The 16,471-nt window shown below is 39.4% G+C and overlaps 1 protein-coding gene across 1 annotated transcript in view; it reads left to right on the forward strand.

The window, feature by feature from the left end:
- Positions 1-1,222: 1,222 nt before the first annotated feature.
- NBEAL1 (neurobeachin like 1) overlaps positions 1,223-16,471 on the forward strand; it is a gene marked incomplete at both ends in the record, with an annotated part of 136,851 nt that continues 121,602 nt past the window's right edge. Inside the window, one exon of the mRNA XM_084230112.1 lies at positions 1,223-1,273. Within this exon, the coding sequence (XP_084086238.1) occupies positions 1,223-1,273 (51 nt within the window). The remainder of the gene's footprint in view (positions 1,274-16,471) is intronic.

Here is a 16,471-nt window from a genome sequence, read left to right on the forward strand (position 1 = left end):
GACAGCCCCGCCTCCGGCTCCTCCCGGCCCCGGCCGCCCCGCCTCGCGCCGCCGCCGCCCCGCCCCGCTCGGGCCCGCCTGCTGGACTGCGGGGAGATTCGGGGCTTGGTCGCAGGAACCCCGCGAAGGAAGCAAGTTTGACGTCGGCCCGGCGGCGGCGGCGCAGCCCCCTGCGTGAGCACGGTGTCGGGGGGCGGCGGGGGGCGAAGGAGCCGCGTGGCAGGGCTGGGAGCGCCTGGGTGTGTGGTGACACGCGCGCCCGGGTGGGGGGCAGCCGGGAGGGGCGAGGTGGACCCGGGCGTGTCCGGGCGCGCCGGGCGGGGGGGCGCGGGGCAGGTGGGAAGACTCCGGACTCACCTCACCCCACCTCCTCAGGGGCGCCCCTTGAGTGGGCCTCCTGTGAGCTCATCGCACAGGCGAGGAGGAAATTTAAAGATCTGCCCCCGCCGCAAGCTGGACGCTTTCCCGGGGCGTTTTCCTCGCGGGCGCGGGGGCCCCCGTCTTCCTGCGCGGAGAGGTGAAGAGTCCAGGGGGGCAGGTCGGCTTTCGCTTTCCGAGAGGGTTGTTAAACAAACCGGGAATTCCTCGTCCTCGCCCCACGCCCTGCTCTTCAGCGCGGCCACATTCCCAGCAACTTCTAAGAGGCAGACTAGAAAATTCTGAGGCGTCCTGTGACTTTGAAATGCTCCACTCGGGAATGTGCTTTTTTTGCGTTTGTGGGAAATAACATTCGTTTGGGCAGCTTCTTGCTGTTTGTCATCACTGGGTGCCTTGTAAATGGCATTAGGAGTTTGCCCCAAGGACGCTGACTTGAAAAGTAACTGTTATATCGATAGTGGTGACGTTTTGTGAAATCTGATCAATGAACGTAAAACCCTGCCAGTTTGTGGAAAGTGAAGGAGGGGAATCTTTAGTTCTGGTAATTCGAGATTGCTTTTTTAATACGGCCTTTTTCTTAGCAAACCTTTGCGTGTTTATTTCCTCTCGCAGATGTCCTTCTTTGCCCAACTACCACTGATGAAGATATTTTGGAGTAACTGCTGAAACCGAATTTTATTGACTAGAAGACGGTCCATTTGTTTCACTTCTTTGGTTTTCCCTACTGCTTTGAGCTTTATTATTGTAATGGCTGAAAAACGTGGAAAATAAAAACATGCTGTAGTCGTGAACTTTTTTTTTTTTTTTTTTGAGGAAAAATTAAAGTGCCACACTGAAAGCCAGAATGGCATCCAGAGAGAGGCTCTTTGAACTTTGGATGCTATATTGTACAAAGGTAACTGCTTTCCTTTTTATTTCTAAATTTTAAAAGATTTTGTTATAAAATTTTGAGACTGGTCTTATTTATCACTTTATTTAATGGTTAATAATGTATTTATATTAATGACCCCAAAATTTAAAATATGGGATTTTCTGTTTTCTACTTTTTTTTTTTTTTTTTTAAAGGGGAAGACAAAGTTTTAAGATTTTTTTTTTTTAATAGAGGCATGTTTTTCTTTATTTGTTTGCTTGTTTGTTTTTGTTTATACAAGCACTGGGTACAGTCAGAGGCGCGGGAGGGTGAGAGGATTCACCAGAGCCAGAGCGGGGAGCAGAGCAGGCAGAAGGACCGAAGGACACTGCTGAGGGGAGCAGCGGGCGGCAGGAGAGGTCTGCGTGACATGCGGGACCCTCCTCCGGTGGCCGGGGAGCAGCCGGGGATCGAACCGGCGCCGCAGAGGCCGCAGGCAGCTTCGCAACCCAGCGCTCTACCGCTGCGCCACCGGGGAGGCCCTGTTTTCTACTTTTTGAGGTTTGAACACAGGCACAGCATTAGCATAGTATTAAAAACTGTAGGGTGTGGTTTTTGTTTTCTGTTTCTCTTCAGTGATCCCAAAATTATATAAGTAAAATTAAGAGTATAAGAGAAAAAGAAAATATTTCCATTTTTGCTGGTGTTTTCTCCTTCCCCCCACAAGTGGAAGTAGGATAGAGAAGGGCAGTAAGTATTTTTCTCATGGTGAACTTTTTAAAATTGTATGAAAAATGTTATTGATTTTATAAAAAGATTTATTGATTTGAGGTGGTTACTGTAAGGCTGCCACTACATTAGTACCTTATGAGTATTGTCTCATTTGATCCTCATGACAATCCTGTGAGGTTGGTGTTGTAGTTATCCCCTTTTACCTAGATGGAACTGATACAGAGGTTAGAGGGGCTGGTGGGGAGCATACCTGAGCCCAGAACTCTGTAACACTGCCTGATAGAATTCTATATATTTCTCCATTATCCTAACTATTTGGGTTTTGTCATTCAAATAATTTCCATTTTTTTCCTTTCTGTGAATTTTTGCATGTTAGCTTTGATTTAGGCTATTGGAGGAGAAGGATACTACTTAAAAATGTGTTTTTTTTTTTTTTTTAATTAAGTGGGGAGCTAGTTACTTTACTACTTTGAAGATTCTGGCAAGGGTCAGAGAAACATCTCTAATCTACTAAACTTACTTTGACTTGTGTGGTGAAGTTCTCAAGTTTCAACTTATGTTTCTGCATTATCCCCTCAGGCTCCTTTTTTATGCTTTCAGCTCTTTAGAAAGCAAGTTATTCTTTAACAAGTGATCTCAGTTGTCTGTAATATTAAATTTTAGCCATCACAATGAAATTTTCTTTGAATTTGTGGTTTGATATTTCTTGTAGTTACTGTATGGCATGTACTTTGAAATATTTAATTTGAATTTTTAAAATAACTTTTAGTCTTCATGTAACTTAATGCCAGAAATGTCTTTTCAAAAATAGATCACACTTCCAATAAAAAATGGAATCCAATTCACTGAGCACTTGGAAATAGTTACTAACACATGTCAACCAAAAATTAAACTGCGGTTTAGTATGAATGCCCAGTAGTTTGAAAATGGTTTATTTAAAAGTACATCAAACTTACTAGGTTTTACAATTTTCATATAAATAAAAGATAAATGGGGTTACATTGTCTTATTAATTAGTTATGTTGTTTCCAGGTCGAGTTCATGTTTTATTTAAGTGACTGTGCTTATTGAAGAGAAAGTAGTTTATTGACATACCAATTTTTTTTTTCCTTTATTGTGGTAACGGTTTACAATACTGTATATGGTTTAGGGGAGTAGTTCATACCTTCTCACATGTCTGCTCTATGCCACCCATACCATAAAAGCATGTGTAGTCCTATGCCCTTCAACCCCTTCGCCCCTTTGTATCCATCCTTTGTATCCCCCTCACCCTCCCAGTACCCTCAGTTACGCAGTCATATGTTCAGAGTTTGTTTTAGTTTTGTCAGTTCTTTTTCCTCCGTCTGTATACCACATATGAGTAAAATGATCAGGTATTTGTCTTTTTCCTTCTGACTTACTTTGCTTAGCATAATCCTGTCTAGTTTCATTCATGTTGTAAGTAGCAAGAGTAGCTGAGTAGTATCCCATTGTGTCTGGACACTACATTTTCTTAATCTACTGCTCTGTTGATGGGCATTTAGGTTGTTTCCATACTTGACTAGCTTACACAGAATTTTATACTTAGGGTCTGTTAGGATAAATGTGAATCCTTTAGTGAAAATGTTTAAGTAAATAAAGGGCCTTTAGGGGGCCTCCCAGGTGGTATAAGGGCTTAGTCTCAGCACTGTGAAGCTCTCTGCAGCCACTGCAGCATGAATTCGAGCCCCAGCCAGGGAGCTAACCCACATGGCACAGCAGACCTCTCCTGTCTCTCCCACTGCTCCCCTCAGCAGTGTATTTCAGTAGATCTACCTGTTCTGCTTCCCACTCTGTCTCTGGTGAGTTCTCTCATCCTCCTGCACCTCTGGCATACAGCCCAGCTCTTGTATGCATAAATAAATAAATCTTTAAAAAAATAAACAGCCTTTATGGCCAAATTTTGAAGGCTATTCTTGGACAGGAAGAGAAATCCTATTTTTATGTTTAAGATTTAAATCACTGGTGCAATTAAGATTTAATTTTTTTCAAGTCTTTAAAATTTTTTAATTTAAAATTATGATTTTGTTTTACTAGTTGATGAGTAAGTTACTTGCAAACTGGACAACAGTTTTCTTTTCTGCAAATACCTTGAATTAGAGTACATTAATGATTTGATACTTATGTTCCCTAGGGAGGATGATTACCAAATAACCACTTGTTCTCTGTACTTTCTCTCTGGACTTACTGTTCTCTCCTAGCATACAGTTCATCAGTACACCTGAATTTTTCCACCTAACTTTTAAGATTTTTTTTTAAAGATTTATTTATTCATTTACACAAGAACCAGGGTACAGGCCAGATGTGTGAGAGGGTGAGAGGATTCACCAGAGACAGAGCAGGGAACAGAACAGGCAGACTGACGAAATACACTGCTGAGGGGAGCAGCAGGCGCGACAGGAGAGGTCTGCCGTGCCATGTGGGACCCTCACCTGCTGGCTGGGATCAAACTGGGCGCTACAGAGGCTGCGGACAGCTTCATAGCAAGGAGCTCAACTGCCTGCGCCACCAGGGGAGGCCCTAAGATTTTTTTTTAATACCTTTGATGTGCTTTCAAATTACTTCATACTTGCTCAGATCGTCTTTGAACTTACCTTCAACTTAGATCCCTTTTTGGAATTGGCAGTTATGGAATATAGTTTTGCCTGTGCTGTAGTTTTTTTTTTTGTGAACTGAACAAAATTTACCTCTGTGTGTGTATGTACATGTGTATGTATCTGTGCAGGGACACTGCTTGTCTAGCTTGCCATTAGATTTTTGTTTGTTTCTCATGCCATTGAGGCCTCATGGATAGAGCTGGAAGGGATTACACTAAGGAAAATAAGTCAGAAGTCTTGTAAGTGGAATATGGAGAAATCAAACAAAGAGATAAAACCAAACTTAAAAAACTAACCCCTGAAAGCTGATTACTGAACTGAGGACTCCAGAGTGGGAGGAGGATGTGAAATGGCTGGAGCAGGGTGGGGGAGGGAGTACCATGGACTAGGGTGGTTTGGTTGGGCGGAGAGGTGTACTGTAGTGCACTATGGTGATAATTCATGAAGGAGGAACCCTCTACTCTGAAGGACATGGGATTTTTGGTCCTTATTCTATGGATTATCATAAACTTTTTAGTTAATCTTTTTTTTTAAGCTTGAAAATTTTCAAACATGAAGATAATGATAGTGAAGCCTTTTGTATTTGTCACTCAGATTCAATAATTTTCAGTTCATGATCAATATTGTTTTATCTGTAACCTTTTTATATTAGCCCCTGAGTTAAAGCAAATCCCATACAACAGTGACCTTTTCTGTAGTTTAAAATGTCTTTAAATTAAGAATTTCTGTTAAAAATACAATTACAATAAGGTGATTCTTTAAATCATCAATTATCTGGTTAGTATTAAAATGTATCATGAGTTCTTTCTCACTGTTTCCCTCAATATTTAAACATAGTATATACATGTTGTATTTTGTTAAAAATGTTGTTTTTTAATGTATTAAGTTTCTTCTCACCATTTATTTCTTCTGTTTGTTGATGAATGCGGGTTTTGACATCAGAATTTTCCTTTGTCTGTGTTTTTCTGGTTGAATTCCTTTGATTTTAATTTACTTTGTACCAGTGTCTATAAATTAGAAACTTGTTTCGGGTTCTATTTGATAGGTGGAGGCTAGAATAAGTAATGAGTGTTTCAGCTGACAGTTTTGCCTGTGTGTATAATTATTTCATTAGGAGTTTGTGAGATAATATTCCGATACTGTCATTTCTTTTGTTAGTAGAACTTATATAGAGAAATTTCCTTCATCGCTTTGATGACAGTTCTTAAAGGGGAGGTAGGCAAAATAAATGCTTGATTTTTTTTTTCCCCTCTTCATTGTCAGAATAATAACTTGATTTACTAGCGTCTTCTCAAGGTGACCAATTGTTTTTCTTGAGTATCAATTTTATCTCTAATGATTAAAATGTAAACATTGGCTCCTATTTTGCTGCCTTGGTTGGTATGATGCCTTTATGAAACATTGTATATATATCTGATTAAGGAAGATGACTTTGAAGATTTACGAAGGTCACTTTAGGGCAGGCAGGTTTAGATATCCTTCATTTTGCCAGTGCTAACCTTGGCATATATTCCAGAGTATATTAGCAATAGATTACTATTATTTTACTTTCATAATATTTCTTTTTTTTTTTTAATTTATTCCTTTCTTATTTATTTATTTATTTATTTGCTTGTTCGTTTGTTTTGTTTATACATGCACTGGGTACAGTCAGAAGTGTGGGAGGGTGAGAGAACTCACCAGAGCCAGAGCGGGGAGCAGAACAGGCAGAAGGAGCGAAGTACACTGCTGAGGGGAGCAGCGGGCCGCAGGAGAGGTCTGCGCGCCATGTGGGACCCTCCTCAGGTGGCCGGGGAGCAGCCGGGGATCGAACCGGCGCCGCAGAGGCCGCGGGCAGCTTTGCAACCCAGCGCTCAACCGCTGCGCCACAGGGGAGGCCCTCATAATATTTCTTTGTGATGTGATGTTTTAAAAATTGACACTAAAAGCTGGAAAAGTTTAGTAGGCATTTAAATAGTATTATATCAAAAATAACTTTTGGGGCCTCCCTGTGGAACAAGGGGTTAAGCACCTCACTTTGAAGCAATCCGCAGCCTCTGTAACACAAGTTCGATCCCTGGCCGAGTTTGATCCCTGGCCTGCAAGGGAGCAAGCCATGTGGTAAAGCAGACCTCTCCTGCCTCGCCCTCTGCTCCCCTTAGCAGTGTGTTTCAGTCAGTCTGCCTGTTCTGTTCCCCACTCTGTGGTGAATACTCTCACCACCACCACCCCACCCCACATCTCTGGCCTGTACCCCAGCTCTTGTATGCATAAATAAATCTTTAAAAAAAAAAAACTTTTGGGTAATACTACTTCCTCAGTGGTCTACTGAGAGAATATATAAATATGTTTTCTAGTGATTAGTCTGAGTTCAGTTAAGTGATTAAAGTTCTTTAAATAGAATTAAATTATTTGTTGCCATTTTTAGCAACAGGCTCCCACATATTGAACTTGATATTTGAAAATAATTGGGTAAAAGACTTTGCAGTTTGGATTCTTGAGGTCCAACCTTTTACTTTCTCCTAGGAATAGAATTTAATGGCGTTAAACATAGATCTTTCTAGTAGGTTATTTCTTAACTTCATTTCATTATTGCATAATACATGCGGAATGATTTCTGATCATCCAACTTTCCTTCTCTCTACATATTCTTCCACCACTTATGTAGTCTAACTTTTCTTCCCTCTGAAAGGTGGTTCTGGCCCAAGGTCAAGGATTTCATTAACAGTCCATTTCATATTGTTCTTATAAGTTAAACATTAATTTAAACAGGTTTAAACTTGTATCTGCTTGCATTAATCTTGTATATGCTTGTCCGAGCATTTTTTTCTTAAGTATAGAAGGCAATGTGTTATTCCCTGTATCTTTTGATCTTATTTCTTCACTTACTGTAGTTGTGGTAAGAGTGACAGTGCTAACAATTGTGATATCTACATTGGTTGAATTCCATATGTTGTATAGAGCAAGACATATGTGTATTCTAAAGTCCCTATCTCAACTGCTCCCTTTAGATGTGCATAAGAATATGTTCCTGTTTGACATTTAGCCTTTTGGGAATACTATAGTAGGCCACTGGAATATGGAGAAGAGAAACTAAGCTGCTTAAGTTCTTTGAGAAGATTTTGTTGTTTTTGTTCAGCCTGTTAGAAAATATGAAATGCATTAATTTAGCAACAAAATGACTCAAAAGTATGACATTTTGTAATGTGACAAAATGGGATTGATATTGATTGTTTAGTTTTGTCATGAGCCTTTTTTTTGAGATTCGGTTTTGGCTAAAGAAAATTTGTGGAGCTGCAGAATTAGTCCCAACCCTTTGATTTTAATGATCTGCAAATATTTTACATAGTTTCTCTATATTTCAGTTTTTTTATCTGTCGAATGGAAAAAATAACTTTTTAAAAAAAATTATTTCATATATTTTTTTTACATCATTTTTCATTTTTGCACAATGTATGCATTTTCATCTTGGTTATAGTCCCCATACAATTCCCACCACCCTTGTTCCATTCTCTCCCTCCCCTCCAACCCCCTGGTAGTGTGTCTCTGGTTTATAGTTGCTTGTTGATTTTGATTTTTACTTTATTATAATTAGTCTATTTCCTGGTCCCTTATTTAGGTTTTCTAAATTCCTGTTATGAGTGAGGCCATCTGGTATTTTTCTTTTTCATTCTTATTTCACTGAACATGAACTTTCTTATTTCACTGAACACTTATTTCACTGGACATGATCCCTTCCAGCTCTGTCCATGTTGCTGCAAATTGCATGAGTTTATCTTTTTTGATTGCTGAGTAATATTCCATGGTGTATATGTACCACATCTTTTTGATCCAGTTATCTATTTTTGGGTATTTGAGTTGTTTTCATAGCTTACCTATTATAAATAGTGCTGCTATAAACATAGGGGTGCAGGTGCCCTTTGAATTAATATTTCTGTGTCCTTTGGGTAAATACCTAGGAGTCGAATTGCTGGATAACATGGAAGCTCCATCTTTAGCAGATTGAGGAATCTCCATACAGCTCTCCATAGTGGTTGGACCAGTTTGCACTCCCACCAGCAGTGCAGGAGAGTTCCTTTTTCTCCACATCCTCGCCAACATTTGTTGTTGCTAGTTTTTTTAATATGTGCCATTCTCACTGGTGTAAGATGGTTTCTCATTGTAGTTTTTTTTTAAATATAGAGTAACTTTTCTTTCTTTATTTATTTATTTTAAAGATTTATTTATTTATTTATATAAGCAGTGGGTACAGTCAGAAGCGCGGGAGGGTGAGAGAATTCACCAGAGCCAGAGCGGGGAGCAGAGCAGGCAGAAGGACCAAAGTACACTGCTGAGAGGAGCAGCAGGCGGCAGGAGAGGTCTGCACGCCATATGGGACCCTCCTCTGGTGGCCGAGGAGCAGCTGGGGATCGAACCGGCGCTGCAGAGGCTGCGGGCAGCTTCGCAACCCAGCGCTCAACCGCTGCGCCACCAGGGAGGCCCTCTCATTGTAGTTTTGATTTGCATTTCCCTGATTACAAGTGATGTTGAACATTTTTGGAAAAAATAACTTTTGCGTATTTCTCAAAGTTGTTGAGAAAAAAATGAATTGGTTATATTTAAATTCACCTTTAGAATTTGAAATACAGAATGTAATCTTTATTAGTATTTTTAAAATAGATATGTATATATATTTGTGAGAGCGTATATGTATTTATATGTATTATTTATTTATTTTAAGATTTATTTATATTTATACAAGAACTGGGGTACAGGCTAACGGTGTGGGAGGGTGAGAGGAGTCACCAGAGACAGAGTGGGGAGCAGAACAGGCAGACGGACCGAAGTACACTGCTGAGGGGAGCAGCAGGCGAGGCAGGAGAGGTCTGCCCCACCATGTGGGTATTTCCCTGGGTTGCCGGGAATCAAACCAGCACTGCAGAGGCTGCAGAGAGCTTCACAATGCTGCACTCAACCCGCTGCGCCACCAGGGAGGCCCTATATGTTTTTTTAAATACATATGATGAAAGTGTGTATATCAAGATTACTTTCATTTTGCATTTATAATGTATAGTAATAGAGAGCAGGGTTTTTTGTTTTTTTTTTTTTAAATTTTGCATTGAAGAACTGGGGTATAGGCCAGAGGCATGGACAGAGTGGGGAGCAGAACAGGTGGATATACAGAAATACACTGCTAAGGGGAGCAGTGGGCAAGAGAGGAAAGGTCTGTTGGGACACATGAGTGTTAGCTCCCTAGCTAGGGATGGAATTCAGGCCTCAGGGGTGATAGCGCTGAGACTTAACCCCTAGGTCACCAGGGAGGCCCGAGGGCACTGTTTTTAGCAGTAGCAATGAAGAAGCTGTGCTCATGAGCATTTTAATTGTTAATCTCGATTTAGTATTTTAGGATAGTTTCAAATACAGGATAGCTAAGCACTCTCCTAATCCTAACTTGTGATTTTATTTTTTCCTCACCACCATCACTATTACTATTTCACCCTCCACCTCCTCCCTTTCTGTTGGGACATTTTTTTAAAATCTAAACCATGTTTGTTTTGGATCTTGATGATGCTTCATTTCCTGCTGTTGCCCTTTGTCCTTCTAAATCTGGAATATGACTGAAATAAATAGTTTTGCAATGAGCTCACAGTAAGCTTCCTTTTTAGAATAAAAACTTATTTTAAAAAATAGAATTTGGAGGTGTTTTATTAGATTAAAAAGGCAAATACCTCTTTTTATATATAGGTTTGGAAAAAAGTGAAATGAACTAATACTTTTTTCTATTGCGACACTTATAATTTAATTGTACAATTTGGGTTGACATCCTAAATGAAGCTTTAATAAGATGCACCAGTACATATTAACCCTTGTAATTTAACTCAACATTTAATATGTCTCTGGTCTGTGCAAAGCATATAAGTGACTCTTTGGGTTAATAGTGACTTTGATGTAAGGAAAGTCATGTTAGACTCTAAACAAAACAAGACAACATCATTAGCAGGCTCAATAGTAATGGTTACCAACTGTGTGTTTGTTTTAGTAATAAATAAGATAATGAAAGCAAATAATAATTATATCTGGGGACATGGAAGTAATCCCTAGGAAAGAATATTAACATTCTTTGTAATATTTTTTTTACTTAAATATCTGTAAATGTTAAGATGCAAGAAATTTCTTTATGCATATCAAATTTTAAATTTCTTTGATTGAAAATAGAGTTGATAATACTAAAATGAATAGATGTGGAGCATGAGGAAAAAGGAAGAGCCTAAAAAATAATTTTCAGGGATTTTTTGTTTTGTAAGTGGGTACCTGGTTATTTCATTCACCATGTTAGGGAGTTCACTAGGTTTTCAGATAAGCATGTGAGTTTGCAGTGTCTGTGGGTCATTTTGATAGCGATATATCCCCACATTATAGTTCAGAAGGGAAGTCTGTGCTAGAAATAGAAATTTTAAAGTCATATTGACAATTATTGAAGAGTCGCATGAAAGTAAGAAGAGAAGAGTGTCGAAGTCTAGGAGTCCTGGAGAACATCATTAGAGGATGGAAGAAGAAGAGTTTGTAAGGAGTTGAAATGGGAGGAGTAAACTGTTGCCTCAGTAGAGGGGTATGAAAGGGGAGTAGTCAGTAGTGTCAAATTCAACATAACAATGCAAAATAGTATTATGGAACATGTAATTGACTTGACTTTACCTGAATGCATACTTTTCCAGTTAGAATCAGTTTCCCACTTAAGTTGTAAATTCAGAGGCTAAACATGGGGCAGGATGGATAAAGTCATCAAAGAGTTAGTTAAAGAGGTAGCATTTGATCAAGGCTTTAAAGAATGAATGGTGGGGCCTTCCTGGTGGCCCAGGGGTTAAAGTCTCAGTGCTATCAAGCTATCTCCAGCCACTGTAGCCTGAGTTCAATCCCCGGCCAGGGAGCTAACCCACATGGTGCAGCAGACCTCTCCTGCCTCACTGACTGTTCCCTTCAGCAGTGTATTTCAGTGTACCTGTTCTGCTCCCAACTCTGTCTTTGGTGAATTCTCTCACCCTCCCGGACCACTGGCCTATACCCTAGTTCTTGTATGCATAAATAAGTGAAAATAAATCTTTAAAAAAATAAATAAATAATGAACGGTAGTTTAATAGTCACAAAAGATGTTCCAGGCAAGTATAAGGCATGACCAAAAGTACAAAGGAAACTGATATTAGTATAGATTTTTATTTGGGTAATAAAGTAGGTTAGGTTGTTTGGATTAATTGTCCTTTTGACAATCACTTAAAATTCTAGATAAAATTTAAGAAACAGCTTAATAGCATTGAAAGGCTAACTGGATAGTAAGGCATTATCAGGTTCTTGGTGAAAACCGGATTTTACATATATGCAGAATGAAAGCCATTTTTCCTGGTGAAATTGAGGTTTTGTTTTCATTACCTTAAAGGTGGACAGAGGTCAAAGCCAAAGGACTAAAACCATAGTGAGAAGTCTGATAGATTTTTGCTTATGATCCCCAAAGGCATACACCCTGGGATAATGAGGAACTTGAAGCAGAGCTGTCTTAGTCTCCCACCTTCACTTGTTAAGATGAGCAAAAAGGGGCCTCCCTGGTGGTGCAAGGGGTTAAGCACGGCACTATGAAGCTGTCTGCAGACTCTGCATCATGAGTTTGATCCCCAGCTGGCCAGAGAGCAACCCACATGGCGCAGCAGACCTCTCCTGGCTCATCCACTGCTCCCCTCAGCAGTGTATTTCCAGTCTGCCTGTTCTGCTCCCCACTTTGTCTCTGGTGAATCCTCTCACCCTCCGCAGCTCTGGCCTATACCCCAGCTCTTGTATGCATAAATAAATAAATCCAAAAAAAAATGATGAGCAAAAAGGAGAATGTTACTGTAATTCATGAATTTACAAGTCAATTTCACCTCCCATTCTAGGAAAGAAACAAAAGCCCAAAACATGCAGATTGCTGGTTGATAAAAACAAATGCAAGTCCTTCTGGGCAAAATCCTCCAAATAAATGAAATCCTCTAAAAAGACAATTTTTTTTTTTTCAAATTGTTAACTTAGTACCTTAATTCATGATATGTGAATCAGCCATGCCAGGGTTTCTTGTCTTGAAATTTTTTACATATTCCCTCAGGGATTTAGAGGTTTCTTTTTTGTCTTTTTTTGTATTAATTGCCATGTGGAACATAACATAATTTTTTAAAAGATTTATTTATGCATTCAAGAACTGGGGTGTAAGCCAGAGATATGGGGGAATGAGAGGATTCATCAAAGACAGAGTGGGGAACAGAACAGGCAGAGTGACTGAAATACACTGCTGAGGGGAGCAGCAGGTAAGACTGGAGAGGTCTGCTGCGCCATGTGGATTGCTCCCTGGCCGGCTGGCCGGGATCAAACTTGTGCTGCAGAGGCTGCAGATAGCTTCATAGTACTGTGCTTAACCCCTTGTGCCAACAGGGAGGCCCTGGAACATAATATTTTTGCCTGTATTCCAATTTCATCTATTTGATGGTATCTCCCTTTCTCAAGTTTGCAAAGTACTTAGCTGCTATTTTACAAGGAAACAAAATGGTGATTATTTGTACAGTAATGAAATTTGTATCATTAATACCAAATTGTATCTTGCTGATCTATATTCAAGACTTTCTGTGTACACAATAACTTCATTTTATTGCCTAATCTCATAATTTTTGAAGACACTTTGAACCGTGATTACGTTCAACATGTGTAGTACTCAGTGCACATAAATCTAGTGATGAGACATTGATACGAACACCTGCCGAAAGATTTGCACAGGTAATGAAAAATATGTCATAATAACACTCTTTCTAGGAGTAATTATAAGACGAATTGTGATTTCAAAGATGACAGTATGTTAAAAAAAATCATAGAATCAGAGAAATATATAAAATGTGACCTAATTTAAAAAATCTAGAAATAGAAAAAAAAATCCAGTTATATTAACACCATAAATGGGGTTAATATTAATTTAGATAAGAGAATTAGAGAATCGGGAAGAGGATTGTAAGAAGCCTTAGGATATGGCCTAGGAAGTCAGATGGAAAATATGAATGGAATGTTAAGAGTTATGAAGGGTGGTGTGAAAAGCCTAAACACTTGTTTAAATGGGCTTTGAAAAAGAGAGGGGAGAGAATGAAACACAGAATATTTAAAGAGATTCTAGTAAGAGCTTTAGAGAGATTATAGGTGAGACCATTCCAGGATTGATGAAAATCTGATGAATTGCAAGGAGAACAAATAAAACTCCATGTCAAGATATATATACAATAGTGAAATTATCATAAAACGTGCAGAAATCAAATAAAGATAAATCTTAAAAACTGTCAGAGAAAAAAATATTATCTTTGAAGGGATCACAGATTAAATAACTGATTTTTCAGTAATGTTGGAAAGGGAAGGGTAATAAGTTGGCATCTTGAAAGACATACCAATCTGGAGTTTACAATCTAGTGTACATTATTCAAAAAAGAAAGTAAAATATGGGCCTCCCCGGTGGCGCAGCGGTTGAGCGCTGGGTTGCGAAGCTGCCCGCAGCCTCTGCAGCGCCGGTTCGATCAATCCCCGGCTGCACCTGGCCACTGGAGGAGGGTCCCGCGTGGCGCGCAGACCTCTCCTGCTGCCCGCTGCTCCCCTCAGCAGTGTACTTCGGTCCTTCTGCCTGCTCTGCTCCCCGATCTGACTCTGGTGAATTCTCTCACCTTCCCACGCTTCTGACTATACCCAGTGCTTGTATAAATAAATAAATAAATCTTTAAAAAAAAAAGAAAGAAAGTAAAATAAACCTATTTTCAGTAAGATAAATAGTCGGCTCACCAGGAAAATAATAACAATTTAAAGTTTATACTTTATAACATTGTCTCAATAAATAAAACAAATATTAGCAGAAGTATGGAGAAATGAACATGTCAAATCATAGTTTTTTTCTACTTAATGTGTTTTAGTGTTGTTGACAATAATTTTCTCAGTAATTGATAGAATGAACAAAGTCAAGTTACAGAAGATTTAAACAGTAGGATTGGCAAATTTAATGCAAATGATTTATTTATTCTGACCAGAGTGAAGTTAAGGAAAAATCTTTTTGCTTTTTGTAGCAAAAGCATAAGTTTGGAAGCTGTGAAATACACTTTAAATAAAACTTTGATTAAAGAACAAGTAAATTGGAATTCTTTAGAACTGAATGATTAAAGTACTACATTTTAGATTATGGTTGGGGTAGCTACAGCATAATTTAGGAAGCTTTATGACTTTATATACTGTATGTTACAAAAGGCAAACAGGCTAAAAATTGGTCTAGCCTTTAAGATCCCCACCTTCTGGTATTCACATTCCTTTATGTTCCTTTTATACATTTTACCAGGTTTTGTGTGTGATGGGTAGCATTTGGCAAAAGTGATGGAATATTTCTGAAATTAGAAAACACTGTTGCTTCCATCACAGCTACTTTTCCACCTCCTGTTTTCCTGCATCATTCTTTGTGGGGGAAGCCAGCTATTATTTTGTGAGTTACCCTATGGAGAAACCATGTGAAGAACTGAAACTGTGCCAACCACCTTTTTTTAATTAAAAAAAAAATTATTTATGTATACAAGAACTGGGGTAAAGGCCAGAAGTGTTGGGTGTGAGAGGCTTCACCAGAGACAGAGTGGGGAACAGAAAAGGCAGATTGACTGAAATACGCTGCTGAGGGGAGCAGCAGGCGAGACAGAAGAGGTCTGTTGCACCATGTGGGTAGCTCCCTAGCTGGGGATCAAACTAGTGCTGCAGTAGCTGTGGGTAGCTTCATAGGTTGCGTCTTAACCCCTTGCGTCACTAGGGAGGTCCCCCCAGCCACCTTTTGAGTGAACCTGAAAGTTCCTCCAACCCCGTCAAGCATTAATATGACTGCAGCCTTAATTGACATCTTAATTATAGGCTCGTGAGAAACTTTTAAATGAGAACCACCCATCTAATCTGCTTTCAAATTCTTGACCCTAAAAAACTGAGATAATGTTTGTTTCAGACTCTTGCATTTAATTTGTTGTGCAGGAATAGATTACTAATATATCATCTATTTCAAGAAGAGAAGAACAAAAACCCCAATATCAGAATGAAGGAAATTGTAAGTTTTTTTAATGTGAAAATTCTCAAAGAATAATTTTCAGTTCTTGAAAGAAAAGTACATATATGAGATGGCAAATAATAGCCGCTTCTGTGGAGACAAGTGATTCACTTGACTTTTCCAGTTGGGCTCCAGCTTTCTATATTGGTCGTCTCAGTGTCAAGCTAGTTATTATCACATTGCACTCCAATAGTGTACCTGTTGTCCTGTACACCAACTCTCTGTACCCCTTTCTACAACAACACCACCAGGTCTCCAGAGTCCTTGATGTGGGTATGTGCCCCTGGTAGGTGGCTCCATTTGGCAACTACCCCTTCCTATCATGAGTTTTACTGTCCCCTGTGTCACTGCAAACAACTCAATTGACGTTTTTCCTACCCCATTCCTCTGGACTATTATTCCTGTTGTTTGCTATAGTTGTCTGTTTATGTTTTAGGAGTTACTGATTTTGTTCTGCTGCAATTTAATTATGAATATATAAAGGAGACTAGCCCAGTATGTCCACTCTTCCACCATCTTACCAGATTCCCCTAAATATTTTTTTTTAAGATTTATTTATGCATACAAGAATTGGGATACAGGCCAGAGGTGTGGGGTGTGAGGATTCACCAGAGACAGAATGGGGAACAGAACAGGCAGACTGACTGAAATACATTGCTGAGGGGAGCAGCGGGTGAGACAGGAGAAGTTTGCTGTGCCATGTGGGTAGCTCCTCTGGCAATAAATTCTCTTAAGGGTTTTCCTAGGGTTTGTGGAAGGGGGTTGTTTTGTGTGTTAAATTGTTTATGGCCTTGAGTTTACTGATCCTGACTTAACTCTTCTATC

The sequence above is a fragment of the Talpa europaea genome (assembly GCF_964194135.1).
Source record: "Talpa europaea genome assembly, chromosome: 1".
NCBI lineage: Eukaryota > Metazoa > Chordata > Mammalia > Eulipotyphla > Talpidae > Talpa > Talpa europaea.